The following is a 19,918-nucleotide window of genomic DNA, read 5'->3' on the forward strand; positions in this document are numbered from 1 at the left end:
TACATAACTCTAATTAATTTATTTTGATGGTTTCTTCATTTGTATATTTTTTGGTTCACATGCGGATGATTTAAGGTCAATATTAATCCCCCATACACCATTCAATTACGATTGTATGAGATCTTTCCCCTGGATCTAGCAAGCATAGCGCAGAGTGCTGGTGTCTTCTATAGGACAGGACTACAATAACATCTCCTTTTCTGTAGTGCTCAGAGAGAGCTGGGAGCAATGTAACTGATAGGAATGCATCACATCAGCTGACAACATTTCTGGAAAGATCAACAGCTTTTTTTTGCACTTATTGAACAGATATAACAAAACGATTTTTTTTGTATATTTAATGGGCCAAGAGCAGACCTGGGCAAACTACGGCCCGCGGGCCATATACGGCCCGGCGGACCTTTTAATCCGGCCCCCCCCCCCCGCCGCCGAAATCGCCGCCACGTTAATCACCGCGGCGGGGAACATTACAGACAGCGTTCGTTTGAACAGCTGTTTTCCCCACCGCACATAGACTCCCCCTTGGACGGATCTGTCCAATCGCGAGCAAGGGGGAGTCACATAGACACTCCCCCTTGCTCGCGATTGGAGCTGTTCAAACGAACGCTGTTTGTAATGTTCCCCGCCGCGGTGATAACAGTAGGCAGGGCAGCCACTTGTGCAGCCACTTGTGCCAACACATGCAGCCACTGTGCCACCATAAATTGTCGCCACTGTGCCCATCAAATGCAGCCACTGTGCCAATCACACGCAGCCACTGTGCAATCAATTGTTGCCACTGTTCCCAAACGCAGCCACTGTGCCAATCACACGCAGCCACTGTGCCAATCACACTCAGCCACTGTGCCAATCACACTCAGCCACTGTGCCAATCACACGCAGCCACTGTGCCCATCAAACGCAGCCACTGTGCCAATCACACGCAGCCACTGTGAAATCAATTGTTGCCACTGTTCCCAAACGCAGCCACTGTGCCAATCACACGCAGCCACTGTGCCAATCACACGCAGCCACTGTGCCAATCACACGCAGCCACTGTGCCCATCAAACGCAGCCACTGTGCCAATCCCCCTCCTGTGTCATGTCCCCAGCCTCTGTCCCCCTCCTGTGTCATGTCCCCAGCCTCTGTCCCCCTCCTGTGTCATGTCCCCAGTCTCTGTCCCCCTCCTGTGTCATGTCCCCAGCCTCTGTCCCCCTCCTGTGCCATGTCCCCAGCCTCTGTCCCCCTCCTGTGTCATGTCCCCAGCCTCTGTCCCCCTCCTGTGTCATGTCCCCAGCCTCTGTCCCCCTCATGTGTCATGTCCCCAGCCTCTGTCCCCCTCCTGTGTCATGTCCCCAGCCTCTGTCCCCCTCCTGTGTCATGTCCCCAGCCTCTGTCCCCCTCCTGTGTCATGTCCCCAGCCTCTGTCCCCCTCCTGTGTCATGTCCCCAGCCTCTGTCCCCCTCCTGTGCCATGTCCCCAGCCTCTGTCCCCCTCCTGTGCCATGTCCCCAGCCTCTGTCCCCCTCCTGTGCCATGTCCCCAGCCTCTGTCCCCCTCCTGTGCCATGTCCCCAGCCTCTGTCCCCCTCCTGTGTCATGTCCCCAGCCTCTGTCCCCCTCCTGTGTCATGTCCCCAGCCTCTGTCCCCCTCCTGTGTCATGTCTCCAGCCTCTGTCCCCCTCCTGTGTCATGTCCCCAGCCTCTGTCCCCCTCCTGTGTCATGTCCCCAGCCTCTGTCCCCCTCCTGTGCCATGTCCCCAGCCTCTGTCCCCCTCCTGTGCCATGTCCCCAGCCTCTGTCCCCCTCCTGTGCCATGTCCCCATCCTCTGTCCCCCTCCTGTGCCATGTCTATAACAAGTACTCGTACCAGTTGTCCAACAATGATATTTACTGCTTTTTATAAAGAAATACAATTGATTTTATGCAGTATTGAGTTTAGCCTTTTGGCCCGGCCCTCCAAAATATTTTTAGTTTCTCATGTGGCCCCATCGAAAAAATAATTGCCCACCCCTGGCCAAGAGGGAGCAAATAAGAGAAGTTTATTGTTGGGTTTGCATACTCACCTACTGTAAAGTCTATGTAATCCCTAGTAATACACTTATTTTTTCCCTTTTGGTCTGTTAATCACTTCCCGCCCTTGGACCGTTTATAAACAGCCTCAGGTTGAAGTGGTTATCCTGAGAACATAGTTAAGGCTACAACCATGATCCAGGTATTATTATTTTTAGCAGATGATTCTCTACAATATAAAAGTGATCCGAGCGGCTATAGAGCCGCTGGATCACTTTTACAGGCAGCAGTAAGGCCCACCCACCGCTGCCTTTACAGGGCTCTCCCATTTGATTGGTGGAGCATGGTAAGGATGTGACCAATGGCATCAGCTTCCGCAGACACAGTGAGAGGAACTTATATTCTTCCCACTGTGTGACATCAGAAACCAGAAGGAATGAGGATTTAGTCACTTCTGCTTTTGGTTTGATGTAAACAGGCCATTACTGGCTGGTGAAAGCATCTAACCAAACTGATCTAAGTTTGATCAGATGTTTTGGAGGCCAGAAGTGAGATCTGGGGTGTAAGAGACCCTAGATCTGTCCAAAAAGAGGACCTGTAATGGCCCATGCTATCGCAAGGGATGTTATTCATCCCTTGTGATAAGGGATGTTGGGATAAGGGATATGATAAGGGATGTTGTTCACCCCTTGTGATAGCAATAAAGTTGATAAAAAATAAATAACTAAAAGTACAATGTAAAAAAAAAAGATTACATAAAATAAATAATTAAAAACATATATAAGTGCCATATCCCCCCATGCTCACTCACAAATGGAACGAGCACGTAGGTCCCACGGGTGAGCGCACCACACATGTGAGGTACAGTGGAACCTCAGATTACGAGCATAATCTGTTCCAGGAGAATGCTCGTAATCCAGAATACTCGCATATCAAAAGCGAGTTCCCCATTGAAGTCAAAAGAAACTAAAATAATTTGTTCCCGCATTGACTTCAATGGCATGCAATACCGCATGCAGCCAAGGGGGGGGGGGGCGCCGGAGAGCCTTAGAAACGGACAGAAAGGCCCGAGGACACCGCGGCTGACCTCGGCAAACAATGGAAAGACTCCATTCCCAATTCTTTTCGAGGTTTTCCGAGGTCAGCCGAGCTGTTCTCTGGCCTTTCCATGCATTTCCGAACAGTGCCGCACGGCTCCGGTGCCCCCGCCTCAGACCAAACGCAGCACTGCACACCACTTTGGCCTGAATCCTGCTAGTTTTGCATGACAACACTCGGAAAAACGGAGTTAGGATTTTTTTAAATACAGTTGTCGTATTGCGAAACGCTCGTTAACCGTTTAACTCGCAATCCGAGGTTCCACTGTATTGCCGCGAATGTCAGAGCAAAAGCAATAATTCTAGCACCACACCTCCTGTGTAACCCTAAACTAGTAACCTGTAAAGGCTTTTAAAGCATCACCATTGTATGTTAGATATTTATTTACTTTGCATAACATCATCCTTTATGTTTTATAAAACAACTCGGTATTCTATTGTGATTGTGTTCACTAAAACTCATAAACTCATAAAATTTGCATTTGATAAACCGCTGTGCAAATATTGTGCAAAAATTGCAACAATAACCATTTTAGAGCTTTGGCCATACTTCTCTTTTAAATATACTATTGGAGCCATGTGGTTATATCGTTTTTTTTTTGTGAAAAAAAAAGAAAACATGTTGATCATATCAGACATTTAGAGCTGTTATGTGTCCTGTGCAAACTTCCTGTCCAATTCTTATCTTGGACTTTGAGTCAATTAGTCCCAATGCTATAGATTAGACAACAGCGGGAGTGGTTAAGTAGATCAGTTAAAGGCACTGGGCAGGGCTGACACCCCACAGTCTACAAAAATGCTCCCAAAATAAGAAATTTAAAGAGAAGTGCATGAAAAAAACAAATACATATACTCACCCAGGTGGATGCAGCATTGATCTGATGCTGCATCTATCCCTCACTGCCTCTAAGACCGAGAACTGAGGGATCAGCTTGCTGCCATCAGGCAATATCGTTCTTTAGTAAACAGAGAGCCAGTGACTGTCAGTTACCGGCTCTCTGCTTTGCCCCTCCAGCACTCACTGGAGCTCCAGGCTATGGGGGAGAGTGGGGTGGGAGCGGCTGGCTCAGGCTCTTAGCAGTGCACTGCAAGGCTGAGCCAGTTGATGGTCAGGCATCTGGGTGGATCCTACCAGAGCCTGGACTGGCTGAGTGACTTAAACCCGCTGTCGGCTGAAAATGGGTCACAGAAGTGCAGAACAAAGTGCACACCTGCGATCCCGAGGAGAAGCAAGGCCAAAGGAACTTTGGCCCTACTTTTCCTTTAAAAGCTCAATGCATTACTGGCAGATCAATTGGTATTTTTCTGTATTTACTGGCAGGGCCGGCCCTACCATGGGACCCGATGGTACCATTGTACCAGGCAGCACTTTCCGGGGGGCAGCAAATTTCCTGCCCGCACGCCATCCCATTCCGCCAGCTCCACTCTCCACTCCACTGTGGGGCTAATTGCCGCCCGACCGCTCCTCCCGTTCCGCTCTCCGCTCCACTGTGGGGTTAATTGCATGAATAGAGCCATAACAGGTCATTTTTATATTCCTATATACATGTATAGAGCCATGATAGGTCCACTTTAGTTATCATGATATAAAATAATGGATGTGGGGGCATTTTGGTGAACGTAATTTTTTTTTTGGGGGGCAGCATTTCATTCTTGGTACCAGGCAGCACAATGTCTTGGGCCTACACTGTTTACTGGGATAAAACATGGGCCATGGTATTTTAGTGGCAGATGTGATAAGAATCCAGCAAGTTCCTGTGGCTGGACCCAGAGGTGGATGCAGATAGTTGTGACTGCTTAGCCTATACAAAGCAGGACAGTCTACAAGATGGGACATGAAAGGAGTTCTCCCTAATGAGACACAGATGGCCCAAAAAAACAAAGCAATGAAAGGCTGGCAGCGGCCGCAGCTGGACGCAAGTGTTTGCATGAAATTCCCTTCCACAGGCGGTGGTCTCAGCGGGGAGCATCGAAAGTTTCAAGAAACTATTAGATAAGCACCTGAACGACCACAACATACAGGGATATACAATGTAATACTGACATATAATCACACACATGAGTGAGTGAGTGAGTGAGTAGTGCTACAAATGCGAACTAAATCGCCTCAAGGCGCTGTATCCAATGTCGTCGTCCAGCCACGCTTCAGAATAGATGTGTCTTGAGTTTTTTTCTGAAGGCCCGATGGTTTACTTCCATCCGAATGTCTGTCGGTAGAGCGTTCCATAGCCGCTGTCCTTGGACTGCGAATCTTTGTTCTCCTTTAGATTTGTAGCCGGACTTGGGGATGTGGAGGAGGTTCTGATTAGTTGATAGTAGGGCCCGATTTGGGGTGTAGTGTTGGACTTGATGATCTTTTTTCAACCTCACCTACCATGTAACTGTGTCATAGGATGTAGTCATGTGAACTCCAAGATTATTTTAAATTTTTTGTAGGTGAAACTGAAGAACCCCTTTAAACTTGTTTATGAATTTGTTTATTATTATAAATGTGCTGAAACTCTTATAGGCTTCAAATTTGTTTCTCTAATTTTTACCACATAGGTTTCTGTGCAGTGCACTGATGAGATGACAACTGATGAGATGGCAACTGCAGTGCTCAAGATGGGGAAAAACAGAATTAAACACATCAGCCTCATTTGGGTTGTCATGTCACTAACAGCATTAAGTGGATGTAAGTATAATTGGATACTATTTTCTTCCTTTATTGTACAGGGTGGGCCATTTATATGGATACACCAAAAACAAAAGTTGGATTCAAAATGGCCGACTTCAAAATGGCCGCCATGGTCACCACCCATCTTGAAAAGTTTCCCCCCTTACATATACTAATGTGCCACAAACAGGAAGTTAATATCACCAACCATTCCCATTTTATTAGGGTGTATCCATATAAATGGCCCACCCGGGTGGATCCATATAAATGGCCCACTCGGGTGGATCCATATAAATGGGCCACCCTGTATATCACTATATCTGCTCCCAAGCTAGATTTAGATTAAGAGTCCCCTAGACCAGGGGTCTTCAAACTTTTCAAACAAAGGGCCAGTTTATTGTCCTTCAGACTTGAGGAGGGCCAGATTGTGGCCAACAGGGGCAGAAAATGTTATGGGCACGGCATGAGCGAGAATAAATATGGCCTTAGTTTTGGTAGTTAATAGGAGTACTGTCCCTATTAGAAGGAGGAGGAATAGTATCCCTTCATTGGTATCGGTGGAAGAAATAGTGCCCCATTGTTGGTGTCAGTGGGAGGAATAGTGCCCCAAGGGCCGGATAAAGGCTAACAAAGGGCCACATTATTAACCAGAAAAGTCTCCTTGTTGTCTGATTTAGTATACATTTTTTTGCACATTGATGCAAAATATGAGCATAGCCAAATTTGCTCCTCCACTGAGCAGCCAGTCTCCGGTTTCCAGCCTACTTGATCCAGCAGCTTCTTCCCTTGAGTTTGGTCTACAAGAAAATGGCTACCACTATTTACTATAAATCTTTTCCTAGTTGAAAATTGCAATTTCATCTGCTTATATTTTGCCTTCCCAGCTTCATCCCTTACCCTTTATCTACATGCTAATGAAGTCTTTTCCATCTGAAATTCTGATGAAGCTGACTTCCATCAGTCTTGCATACACACTGTCAGACTAAATTCCGACCATCCAAAACGCGGTGACGTAAAACACTACGACGAGCTGAGAAAAATTTATTTCAATACTTCCGAGCATGCGTCCACTTGATTATGAGCATGCGTGGGTTTTTTCTCCGTCGGAGTTGCACACAGACGATAGGAATTTCCTATCGTTTTTTTTCCCATCGGAAAAAAATAAAACATGTTCTATTTCTAAACCCCGACGGAATCCGATGGGGCCCACACACGATCGAAATTTCGGATGAAAAAAGTCCATCAGACTCGTGTGTACGTGACATAAGACACTCTGACTCTCTAAGATGCTCTTTTTATACTCAATCATGTCACTGACCTGTTGCCAATTAACCAAATTAGTTGAAAAATGTTCTTCCAGCTCTTTCTTGTTAGTGCCAATTACTTTGACAGCTTTTCGTTGCCCTGTCTCAACTTTCGATGTGTTGTGGCCATCAATTTCAAAATTACCTTTTTTTTTTTTAAATGGTACTGTACATTTTCTTGGTTGAAACATTTGGGGGAATTGGGGGTTGTAGACTCAGTGATGTCACCTCTGAGTTTCTCTGTGCACAGCAGACAGATCATGGCGGTGGGAGGGGCAGTACTTAGCTTGCTGTAAACAGCAGACAGCTCGAGGTAATGCCCACATGTGATGCTGAGGATCCATGATTGAGACAAGAGAGATCCAATGATTTCAAAGGGGCAAGCTGAGGAAAGTCAGACTGGGAAAGAAAAGCTGAATGATGCTGGATATTCTTCTTTCAGGAAATGAGACAAGCTTCGTCTGACGTGCTTTAGCTTCTTATACACATTGTGAGAAGCTAACAGAATGCAGTGCAAAGAAAATAAGTAATTTTAGCATAAGAAAGGAGCCTGTGCACCTTTTCAAGACTGATGCCGCGTACACACGATCATTTCTCAGCATTAGAGAAAACGTTGTTTTTAAAAAAAAGTCATTTAAAATGATCGTGTGTGGACTGCACATCGTTTTTCAGGTTCTGAAAAACGACAACATTTTTTTTTCGAACATGCTGCATTTTTTAACGTCGTTTTAAACTATGTTGTTTTTCGGGTTGTAAAAAATGATCGTGTGTGGGCTAAAACGACGAAAAAAATGCGCATACTCAGAAGCAAGTAATGAGAAGGGAGCGCACGTTCTGGTAAAACTACCGTTCATAATGGAGTAAGCACATTCATCACGCTGTAACAGACAAAAAAAGCGTGAATCGCCTTTTACTAACACGGAATCGGCTAAAGCAGCCCAAAGGCGAATGGAACTTCCCCTTTATAGTGCCGTCGTACGTGTTGTTTGTCACCGCGCTTTGCTAGATCATTTTTTAAAAACGATGGTGTGTGGGCAACGTCGTTTTAATGATGAAGTTGGGAAAACTTTGTTTTTTAGACATGCTGAAAAACGACTGTAACGGAATGGCCTGTGACACCCAGAGACTTCTGAGGGATGTGGGGTACTCCTGTGCCAGCTTCACCAATGACTCTTGGGTCTAGGGTCATCCTATGTCCGATAGGGGCATAGGATGACTGAGGAATGATATCATGAATTACATGAGATATGGGACATTAATGATAATTCATGTTTTGCAGGATATCTTAAAATATTACAAGTTGTTCCTTATGAACAGGTCAATAGACTGTTGAGGTGTTAATTGAGTCAGGCTCCTAAAATATTCCATTATCCATTGTGTGATGCTAATACTGTTTTGTGTCTATTGTACTAATTAAGTCTGTAAAGGTCAGATGTCTAACTTTGAGGTGTTAATTGAGTCTGGCTTCTGAAAGACCTTTCATTGTGGATGCTAATGACACTGTATGGTGTGAAAAATCTATTGATGATAAAGTATGGAATGTGACTGAGCACCCTCTAAAGGTCAGACGTCTGTGTATTGTGTATCAGGTGTGAATAGCTTATTGTCGGAGACAGAACGTCTGACATAGGAATGTGTATTATGCAGGTGAATAGCTTATTGTCGGAGTCAGGACGTCTGGGGGATAATTAACTCACCTGAATGTCATTATCTAAAAGAATGTGTATGAAGCCCCATTGTGTGATGTTTTGGGGGTGGAGAGTTTCATTGTCCCTGTAACATGCTTTTTGGTTGTGAACTGTATAAAAACCTGAGTTTTACCATTAAAAGATTCATTCATTTTGGAACCAGAGACAGAGCTGTGTGTGTCTCGTTTCTGGGGGAAATCCAATGGGTCCTGTCTGCTGGATTGTGGAGTGTCGGAAGCTGTCGTGGTTGGTGGAATGGGAAATCGTAAACGGTGGTGACCGTTACAACAACGTTTTCTTTCATGCTGAAAAATGATTGTGTGTACGCGGCATGAGGGTTAGGTCCCTTTCACACTTGTGCGACCTGAAAGCCGTGCGATTTTGCCGCAATTTTTCACCACGATTTTGAGGCGACTTGAAGCAATGCCTGTGTAATCTTGAGGTCTATAGACCTCAAGTCGCATCAAAGTCGGACCAAAGTGGTGCAGGGACTACTTTGAAGTAGCACAGATATGAATGGTACTCGTTGGAAATCATGGGGTACGACTTGGCATGCGACTTTGCAGTCCCAAGTCACAGGACATGTCTCACAAGTATGAAAGGGGCCTAAGTCTGGCACTCAACTTTTAGTTGTGAAAGACATAGGTACACATGAGCATTCCTAGGAATAGGGTGAGTGGATAAGGGAGTATAGATAATGGGTCACTCCTGGTGTATGTGCCTGACTGGAAGTTTGTGCTTCATGAGTCTGTGAGAGGAAGACCCCATACTTTGATACTTAAGGTTTAAATATGAGAACCTTATCTCTTGATGAATTCCAAAAAGTTCACTTTGTCTTATGATAGAAACGTACTCAATGTGAAGCTGTCTGACAGCAGCAGGAACTTGGAACTATTAATATTATACTGTCCTTCTTTCCAGCTGACAACATTCCAAGGATTACAAATCTGGACTGCTTCAATGATTTACAGGCGGAAATAGTTTGTTTCTGGGATGTTGATTCAAACAGCAATTGCAGTGAAGATTTTGTCTTATCATATGAAGACTTTGATAATAAGTAAGTTGCTATAAGAGATTTTTACTACATACATTTCTAAATGATTTCTTTTCATTTTCAACATAGGACCCATTTACATACTTGCTTTGCAGTGATACACTTTATATGTGTTGCTGCATTGTGGTGGCATTCATTTTGTTTTAATAATTTTTTATTGAAATTGTAATAATAAAATACAAAACCTTGCACAGGTTACAAAAAATATCAAAAAATATACAAACAATATCAAAAGACGAAAATAAAAGTAATAAACAGCAAAATACCCTAAACACCCCCAACCTCCCACCCTCCAACTGCTCCTCATCTCAGAAATTACATAACAAGAGTATAAGGCCAGAGATAAACTTGTAAATCTGGTATTGGCAAGGTATATTCATGATATCAGTTCCCAGACAAAGAAGATACCCAAATAGGCCTTGTATGTACCATCGGAATAGGTAGTAGGAGGGTCATATAATAAACAGTAGAACCATCAGGGGCTGTACACAAACTGGGTAAACAGGGCCCATTAGCTCAGGTCATTAGAGACAAGTAGGTCAGTATTTCATCATACAAGGCCAATTAAAGTAGAGATACGCTTAGCATTAGTGGTAGGTGTAGAGAGCTAGCTGTATTATAAATGGAAACACACTGTGTGGTATAAGTGCAGTAAACAGTTCTCTCGTTAGCATATAAGGGACAGATTCACAGTCCATTCACCAAAGATACAGAATGCAGCTCAGTAAACTGGCACTGTAGTTACTATTCCTCACTTCAGGCACATCAGTGGTATACAAGGCAAATTTTGATTACTTGCCATAGATTGTTGTCCATAAGCAAGTTCCACAGATGCAGCAGAGATGATTTAACAGGAAAATACACTGTGTTCGATGAGCTTCTATCACAAGCACAGCAGCAGCGCTGATAGGCAGGACTCCTGAGGATCCCTGTTCTGCCCCTACAGGTTGGAACACTCTCCCTGAGTAGTAAGGCCTAGCTTTCCCTCACAGGCAGTATACCTTTCCCTCACTCATTCCACACTAGGGTGACCACATTTCCAAACTGCCATTCAGGGACACACCCCCTCTCTCACCTTCCCCCCAAAAAAATTGCGCAGGGAAATTAAGTCTCGGTGTTGATGGGGAATTTGGCGGAGGATTATTTGTCAGCTGAATGTGCCACTTGCCACCGGATGCAGTGCCGCTGGCCACCCATAGCCTGCTGCCAGATGAAGTGCTGCTGTCACTCCCTCTGCATGAGCCCCGTGCATTGAAGGAAATTAGTGTAGTCGCTATCTGGAGAGTGAAGATCACACCAGTCCCTGCTGCTTGCTGCTAGGTGCCGGAGAAGGAGGAGGTGCTGAGTTGGGTGGGGAAAGCAGTGCTGCACCAGGTGCAGAACTCGCTCCCGGCCTCACTGTCTAAGAGTAAATTGTCACTGGCTGCAAGACGTCAGGCAGCGCTGGCCCTAGCAACCAGTTCCGGAAATGTAGTTAGTAGGGGGTGACTGCGTCCTCTATTTCATTCCGGGACACTGTATTGTCCCGGAATGAAGGTGACCGGGACCCAGGACAGACATGTCAATTGCGGGACAGTCCTGGGCAATCTGGGACACGTGGGAACCCTATTCCACAAAATGGTGGCTGGACCTTCTTTTTTTATGGAAGCTGGTGGACAAAATCTCGAGATAACCTGGTACAAATTAGAACATGAGGCTTCTCCAAGATGGCTGCTGGAGACAAATTCAGAGAAGTTACAGCCTCAACAAGATTTCACAAAACAGCAGGAAAACACAAACACATTCTGAATATAATATGACATTTCTGCATGAGAAAGTAAATATGATACAATTGTAGTTCCACTTCTCCTCCCAGCCAGCAAGACTGTCCTGTCACAGTTAACTGTATGTAAGGAGGCTACCTACACGCTCCTTCCACCAATCCCAGCATACATACATAGATTGTCAATGGTATAGGCAGGACCAAGATGTCATTCATACATTGGGTTACCTCTTTTTTTTTAATTCAGTAATTTTTTTATTGTTTTCTACTACATCATATACAAATTAGGACATTCTACATTCATAATACATTTATAAAATCCAGATACAGTTAACATACACATATTGCATCATACATTATCCCCCCCCCCCCCCCTAGCATAAAACGAACAAAGAAAAAAACAAACAAAAAAAAAAGAAATAATAATAATTCTCTTCACCTTCTCTTTTAGAGCCGGTCACACTGGGGCGACTCGTCAGGCGACTCAGCCGCCTGACAAGTCGCGTCCCATTCTATTCAATAGAACCATTCTAATAGGAGCGACGCAAGTCGCTCCGACTTAGAAAAAGGTTCTTGTACGACTTTGGGGGCGACTCGGGGCTGTTATAATATATATGATCAACTGTAACTCCATTTTGTCTGTTGTCTTCTAATTCATATTTCTTGTTTGGAACGTGTTCATTTTAAGTGTTGAACTTTAGATAACCTCTGCTTTATAGCAAGTGTACACAGGTGATTCTCGAAAATGTATTAAGATAGTTCATTGTAAGTTCACTAATTAGACGGGGAACATTCTGACAGTGGTTTAAATATAAATCACAGAAGATAATATAAGAGTAAGCAGTTTTGAGAAAGTTATGCACAGAACAATAATCAAGCTTGACAGGGTCTATTTTGTGCCCTATTAAAACTTAAAATACATTGAGTGAGTGAGTGAAAAATGTATATAGCGCTACACATGCGAACTGAATTGCCTCTGGGCGCTTGTTTGAGCACTTCTCCCTTGAGCTCAGAAGAGGTGGGTTTTGATCTTTCTCCTAAAGGCCAAGTGGTTCTCCTCCAACCGAATGGAGGTTGGCAAAGTGTTCCAAAGTCGAGGGCCTTGGACAGCAAATCTTCTTTCTCCTTTGGACTTGTATCTGGTTTTGGGGATTTGGAGTAAATTTTGGTTGGAGGATGGCAGAGCGCGATTGGGGTTGTAGGCTTTTATTTTGTCGCATAGGTATTGGGGGACATTACCCCAAATACATTTTTAGTGCTTTGAAAGTGATTCTGTCTTTCACTGGTAGCCAGTGAAAGCTTCTCAGTGATGGGGCGATTGTTTCCCATGGTTTTTTTCCAGTCACCAGACGCGTGGCCGTGTTCTGAACGACCTGCAGGCGCGTGATTTGGTACTTTGGGAGTCCGAGATAGAGGGCATTTGCACAGTCCAGCCTGGAGTTAACAATTGTTCCCACCATGACTGCTATGTCTTCTTTAGGAATAAATGGGATTAGTCTGCGTAATAAGCGTAGCAGATGGTGTGATCCGCTGACTACTGACCCTATTTGTGCATCCATTGTCATGTAGGTGTCAAAGAAGACCCCGAGACTTTTGACTTTGGTGCTAGGGGTGATGATTTTTCCTAGAATGGGCGGAGGTGTCCAGGTTGTTGCCAGTTGATTCTTCCGATTGGCATGAAACAGGAGAAGTTCTGTTTTTGAGCCGTTGAGTTTAAGATAACTCTTTGTCATCCAGTTTTCTATCAAAGAGAGACATTTCTCTAGATTGAGATGGTGATCCTTTTTGTTGCATTATACATTGTATAAGATATATTAATAATTAGTCAATATTGAATAAAGTAATTAGCTTGTATGTATGTATGTGTATATATATATATATATATATATATATATATATATATATATATATATATATATATATATAAGAAATATAAATAATACAGTACCTTTTATGAAACCAATTTATATAAATACATACATATAGAATTAGTGAGACATAACAGATAAGGTGGGGTTGTTGAAAGTTCATTCTCTGAAAGTTATAAATCTGTCATCCTTGAAGTTGTGGCTAACTCAGCTGGGTGCCAGACTGTCTCTACACAGATGTCTTTAATTGAATACAACCAGTTATAAATCATGTTTAAAGCGGAGGTTCGCCCAAAAATCAACTTTCTGCCATTTGATCCAGCATACTGCTGACATCGGCAGTATGCTGTTTTTTTTTTTGTACTTATCGTTTTATCAGCCGTTGTTATCCGGCTCCGAGCGGGGATTTCTGCGGGGAATAGGCGTTCCTAAGCCAAGCGGATTTAATTGACGGGCTGCTAAAGCGCGTCACGCCTTCCGAAAATACCCGAAGTGACACTCGGGTGTTTACGGTGCCTGTGCCTGCCATGTAGAGCTGACTGCGCAGGCGCCATAAACACCCGAGTGTCACTTCGGTTATTTTTGGAAGGCGTGACGCGCTTTAGTAGCCCCGTCAATCAAATCCGCTTGGCTTATGAACGCCTATTCCCCGCAGAAATCCCCGCTCGGAGCTGGATAACAAGTATGCTGGATCTAATGGCAGAAAGTTGATTTTTGGGTGAACCTCCGCTTTAATGAACATATAGGAATTCTAGGAAAAATTACGTTTGTTTGGTTGTAGGACATTGACGTAGATCGTAGCAACCAATCACATCTAGGAGAGATGGCTCAGATAAAGCTTGTAAAGGGTATATAAATGCCAGTTTTACAATTGTTAGTCAGACAAGTCAGATAGGAGCTCATAAGGCTGACCTCCATGTGTGCTGCCCTATTGCACGGGCCATTGAGGTGTGAACCAATGGGCAATTATCTGATCAGGCTGACTGTTTGTCCATGCAACCCTATAGCACGGGTGGCAGGCGGTCAGAACCAGTAGGCAAATATCTGTCCTTTTGTTGTAACTTGTCTCCTCGTACGAGTCAATAAAGTATACTTCTTAACTTGTTCCTGTGTGTGTGGTCGCAGTGAATTTACCAGGATGAGAGGGTGGTCGGATGTTGAGTAATCTAATCTCTTTCAGGGGCGACTTGCATTGACTTCTATACAGAAGTAATTTTGCAAGTCGCCTCTGAAGTCTTCTTCAGGACGCCTTGCCCCAGTGTGAACCGGCTCTTATTGATTTGATATTTAATATTTGCTGTTTCTCTCTCCCTCCCCCACACTCATCCCCCCCCCTGAATTCCCCTATCTCTCATCCTCATTTGGCAAGGTCATACAGTGTTCAAAGTCCCAGACCTCCAGCCAGTCTTTCCAAATAGCTTCACATATCCCTTGATTGTTTCTATGTAGGTAAATATATTTCTCCTTTACTACAGTTTCCCTTAGTTGTGTTCTCCATTCCTCTACCTTCGGGGGATATATGAAAATATATTTCTGCGCTATCAATTTGCGTGCCAAAAAAACAGGCATCTCGCTATTGCACTATAAGTGTTTTTGATATATTAGGTTTATTTACTATATTTAAAGCGGGGGTTCACCCTATCAACGCAAAAAAAAATTTTTTTTTTCTTTTACCATAAAATCAGGCATTGTAGCGCGAGCTACAGTATGCCTGTCCCGATTTTTTTACCCCCGTACTCACCTTGTACTCGTAGATCGAAGATACCGGGGAATGGGCGTGCCTATGGAGACGGAGGATGATTGACGGCCGGCTCTGGCGCGTCACGCTTCTCCGGAAATAGCCGAAATAGGCTTGGCTCTTCACGGCGCCTGCGCATAGCCTGTGCGCAGGCGCCGTGAAGAGCCGAGACCTACTCCGGCTGTCTTCGGGGAGAGTGACGTGCCAGGGCCGGCCGTCAATCATCCTCCCTCTCCATAGGCACGCCCATTCCCCGCGGGAGCCGAAATCTACGATGTCCGATTACAAGGTGAGTCCGGGGTTAAAAAAATCGGGACAGGCATACTGTAGCTCGCGCTACAATGCCTGTCTCGATGGTAAAATCAAGTCAGTGAGGGTGAACTACCGCTTTAACAGACATATTCTTGGATCTAATATTAGTTTTATACCTAGTGTATTATTAATGTTTTGAATTATGTCTTCCCAATATCTTTGGAGTTTGGGACATCTCCAAAGCATGTGTATAAGGTTGGCTGGGGCGCCTCTACATCGAGGGCATAGGGGAGATTCCTTGCGTTTCCACTTAAATAATTTTTCCGGGGGATTAATATAATCTGTGTAAAATAAACAATTGTGTTAATTATTGAGTTGTGGAAAGTGAGACCTCTAAGATCGCAGAGAGAGCCTCCGACCACTGAGCATCTGGACAGTGGGCCAAAGTCTCGTTCCCATTGTATCCTGGCCGGAACTTTTGATATTAAGCCCTGTCTTTTTCCCTCCCCTTTGAGCAATAATATTATTTTGGAATTATTTAGCTTGAGTTGCGACGTATTTGCCTGAGCCTGTACAGCATGTCTAAGTTGTTGGTTTACCACTGACCAAGTGGCGGCATTCATTTTTAATAGCACCTACTGTAACCACACTAACCGCAGCACACATGTTCTGTAGCGTGTGGTAAGTTGAGTAACACCTTTTAGGACACATCCTGTTTTCAGGACTAGTACATTGGCAGCCCATTATTGCTTTAGTGCAAAACACAATAATGTGCTTTTAACACTCTGCAGAGATGGAAACAGGCCCTCAACTTTTCTAATGAGGTGGCTGTTATATCCTGACATTAAAGTTCCTCAATTTCTACCTTTAAAGTGACCGCAACAGACTAAGGCCGCATACACACGATCGGTCAAAACCGATGAAAACGGACTGAAGGACCTTTTCATCGGTCCAAACCGATCGTGTGTGGGCCCCATCGGTCAGTTAACCTTTGGTCCAAAAATGTAGAACTTGCTTTAAAATTTAACCGATGGACTGATAACCGATAGGTCAAAACCGATGGTTAGTATGCAAAAGCATCGGTTAAAAATCCACGCATGCTCAGAATCAAGTCGACGCATGCTTGGAAGCATTGAACTTCTTTTTTCTCAGCACGTCGTTGTGTTTTACGTCACCGCGTTCTGACACGATCGGTTTTTAAGAGAAAGTGTGTAGGCACATCAGACCATCAGTCAGCTTCATCGGTTAACCGATGAGAACGGTCCTTGTGCACGCGGCCTAACAAGGACTACCGTGTCCATCAGTGATATTATGCAAACATTTAAACATTCACCTTCACTTTTAGGTAAAGCCCAAATTAACTTTTAGTTTAAATCTGCTAAATAAATTCAATGGTCATCAAAACAAAAGGTGTGCAAAGTCAAGGGGTTGTAAAGGTTTGTTTTTTATTTTCTAAATAGGTTCCTTTAAGCTAGTGCATTGTTGGTTCACTTACCTTTTCCTTCGATTTCCCTTCTAAAAAATGTTTCTTTGTCTGAATTTCTCACTTCCTGTTCCTCCTCAGTAAGATTGCCCCCATCATCCAAGCCGTTCTGGCTGGGGGTTAGTCAGCATACTCGCCCCGTCCCTTGGGACTACATCCCTGCGGGGAGACGTCATGAGCCATGGCCCGTGACGTCACCACGGGGCTCCCTCCTCCTCCCGCGGCCGCCGGGCCAATAGGAGAGAGGAGCGGGGCCTCGCGCATGCACAGTAGGGTTCCTGGTGGGAAGCTGAAAGGCTACACTGCTGGGTTCCCGTACCGGCAATGGCGGCGGCAGCACCCGACAACTGATGGAAATATCAGCTGCGGGTGCCGGCATTGCTGAACTCCAGAACAGGTAATGCCCTGTACACACGATCGGTCAATCCGATGAGAACGGTCTGATGGATTTTTCCATCAGTTAACCGATGAAGCTGACTGATGATCAGCAGTGCCTACACACCATCAGTTAAAAAAACTATCGTGTCAGAACGCGGTGACGTAAAACACAACGACATGCTGAAAAAAACGAAGTTCAATGCTTCCAAGCATGCGTCGACTTGATTCTGAGCATGCCTGGATTTTTAACCGATGGACGTGCCTACAAACGATCGTTTTTTTTCTATCGGTTAGGTATCCATCGGTTAATTTTAAAACAAGTTTCAAATTTTTTAACCGATGGATACATAACCGATGGGGCCTACACACGATCGGTTTGGTCTGATGAAAACGGTCCATCAGACCGTTCTCATCTGATTGACCGATCGTGTGTACGCGGCATTAGTGTCCTATTATTAAAAGTCAGTAGCTACAGTATTTTTTTGGGGGGCGGAACACCGCTTTAATTTAAGGAGCCACCAGTGAGTAGAAAAATCTGTGTCTTTGTACAGGTCCAACACACCCCTTGATAGTCCTGTAATCAGCCTAGCTATTGCTCCCATGCTGATTGGAGAACTCTGGCTCTGACATAACAAGGGTTGTCTTGGACCTCTGCGGAGAGACCACCACTGTACACAGAGAGCAAGGGTCCTTCTTTACAGCATGGTCAAATAAATAAGTTGTAAAATTTGGAGTATCCTTAGTTTTGAAGCACCTAGAATGTATTGAGCAGATTTAGGTAAAAGTTCAAATTTTAACAGGTTAATCTAGTTGGGCCTGTTTAAAGTAGCACGGCAGCAATCCCTGCAGGGAAAAAATAGAAATGCTTTTCAGCAGCCTTCATTATAGTATCGGTTTATTTTAAATTCTCTCTCTCTCTCTCTCTCTCTCTCTCTCGCTCTCTCTCTCTCTCTCTCTCTCTCGCTCTCTCTCTCTTTCTCTCTCTCTCTCTCTCTCCATAAATATATGACTTACCGTATTTCTACATACATGTATTGTTCTAGATCTAGATACTGTATTGTTGTAGATCCTTTTTTTGCTCCATAGACATCCTAATTTGGGATTTATGTTTTTTCAGGATCGGAATATGTCGTGACCTGCAAAATGAGCCGGTGCCTAATAAGTGTTTGTGCAAGATCCCTGTGAGTTTTCTATCAGTTGCGGAAAGCTATGAAATAAAAGTCAAATCACATGGAGAATCAGTCGGCAATACAACAATTCACATTGAATCCACCGGTAAGACAGAACTCTCTTGGTGGAAGCTAACATTAAAATTAAAGCATTTGTACAATTATTTCACATATTAACAGATGTAATCTTCATCCAATCTCATATCACGTACCCAAAAACATTATCTAAAGGAAGAGTTATGCCACATACACACAACCGGTTTTAATGTCATGGGAAAAAAATGTTTTTCTTGACGTGATTCTTGTCAAGCCTGCCTTGCCTACACACGATCGTGAATAAGCGAGCAAAGCGCGGTGACGTACAACACGTACGACGGCACTATAAAGGGGAAGTTCCATTGTGCTATCTCCATTACAAACGCTAGTTTTACCCGAACGAGCGTTCCTGTCTCATAACTTGCTTCTGAGCATGCACGTTTTATTCCCGTCGTTAAAGCCTACACACAACCGTTTCTCCCTGGTGTGGAGTGTCGTGCTCGCCCCCTCTCTTGAGGGGGCGAGCAGGAGGGTCAGGACGCCCTCTAACACACAGCTCCTTTCTCTATCTGCAACGTAGAAAGCGTCCTGACTCTCCTGCTCGCCCCCTTAAGGGAGGGGACGAGCATGACACTCCACACCAGGGAGAAAGCCTTGTATTACTGTGTGGAGTTATACAGACATAAGAACAGGAAGTGAGGATTTCTCAGAAGAAATAAGGACATTTAAAAGCAAAATGGAAGGATGAGGTAAGTGAAGGAGGACTGCACAAAGGTAAAGGAAGCTATTTAGGAAAAAAAAAATTTACAACCCCTTTAACCACTTCAGCCCGGACCATTTTGCCTGCCAAAGACCATGCCACTTTTTAACATTCGGCACTGCATCGCTTTAACTGACAATTGCGCGGTTGTGCGACGTGGCTTCCAAAACAAAATTGATATCCTTTTTTTCCCACAAATAGAGCTTTCTTTTGGTGGTATTTGATCACCTCTGCGATTTTTTTTTTTTGCGCTATAAACAAAAATAGAGCAACAATTTTGAAAACAATGCAATATTTTTTGCTATAATAAATATCCCCAAAAAATAAATAATAAAACATTTTTTTTCCCACAGTTTAGGCCGATACGTATTTTTCTACACATTTTTGGTAAAAAAAGAAATCACAATAATTTGATTGGTTTGCGCAAAAGTTATAGCTTCTACAAAATAGGGGACTGTTTTATGGCATTTTTATTAATATTTATTTTTTACTAGTTATGGCGGCGATCAGCGATTTTTATCGGGACTGTGACATTATGGCGGACACATCGGACTCTTTTGACACTATTTTGGGACCCTTGTCATTTTTACAGCAATCAGTGCTAAAAAAAATGCACTGATTCCTGTAAAAATTACACTGGCAGTGAAGTGGTTAACCACTAAGTGGCGCTGCAGGGAGTGAT

The 19,918-nt window shown here is 44.1% G+C and overlaps 1 protein-coding gene across 1 annotated transcript in view; it reads left to right on the forward strand.

The window, feature by feature from the left end:
- Positions 1 to 19,918, forward strand: part of LOC120943422 (interleukin-4 receptor subunit alpha-like) — a 51,783-nt gene that overhangs the window by 9,434 nt on the left and 22,431 nt on the right. Inside the window, exons 2-4 of the mRNA XM_040356709.1 lie at positions 5,633 to 5,762; positions 9,658 to 9,793; positions 18,389 to 18,546. Of these exons, the coding sequence (XP_040212643.1) occupies positions 5,657 to 5,762; positions 9,658 to 9,793; positions 18,389 to 18,546 (400 nt within the window). The 5' untranslated portion in view covers positions 5,633 to 5,656. The remainder of the gene's footprint in view (positions 1 to 5,632; positions 5,763 to 9,657; positions 9,794 to 18,388; positions 18,547 to 19,918) is intronic.

Source organism: Rana temporaria, chromosome 6 (assembly GCF_905171775.1).
Source record: "Rana temporaria chromosome 6, aRanTem1.1, whole genome shotgun sequence".
Classification (NCBI taxonomy): Eukaryota; Metazoa; Chordata; class Amphibia; order Anura; family Ranidae; genus Rana; species Rana temporaria.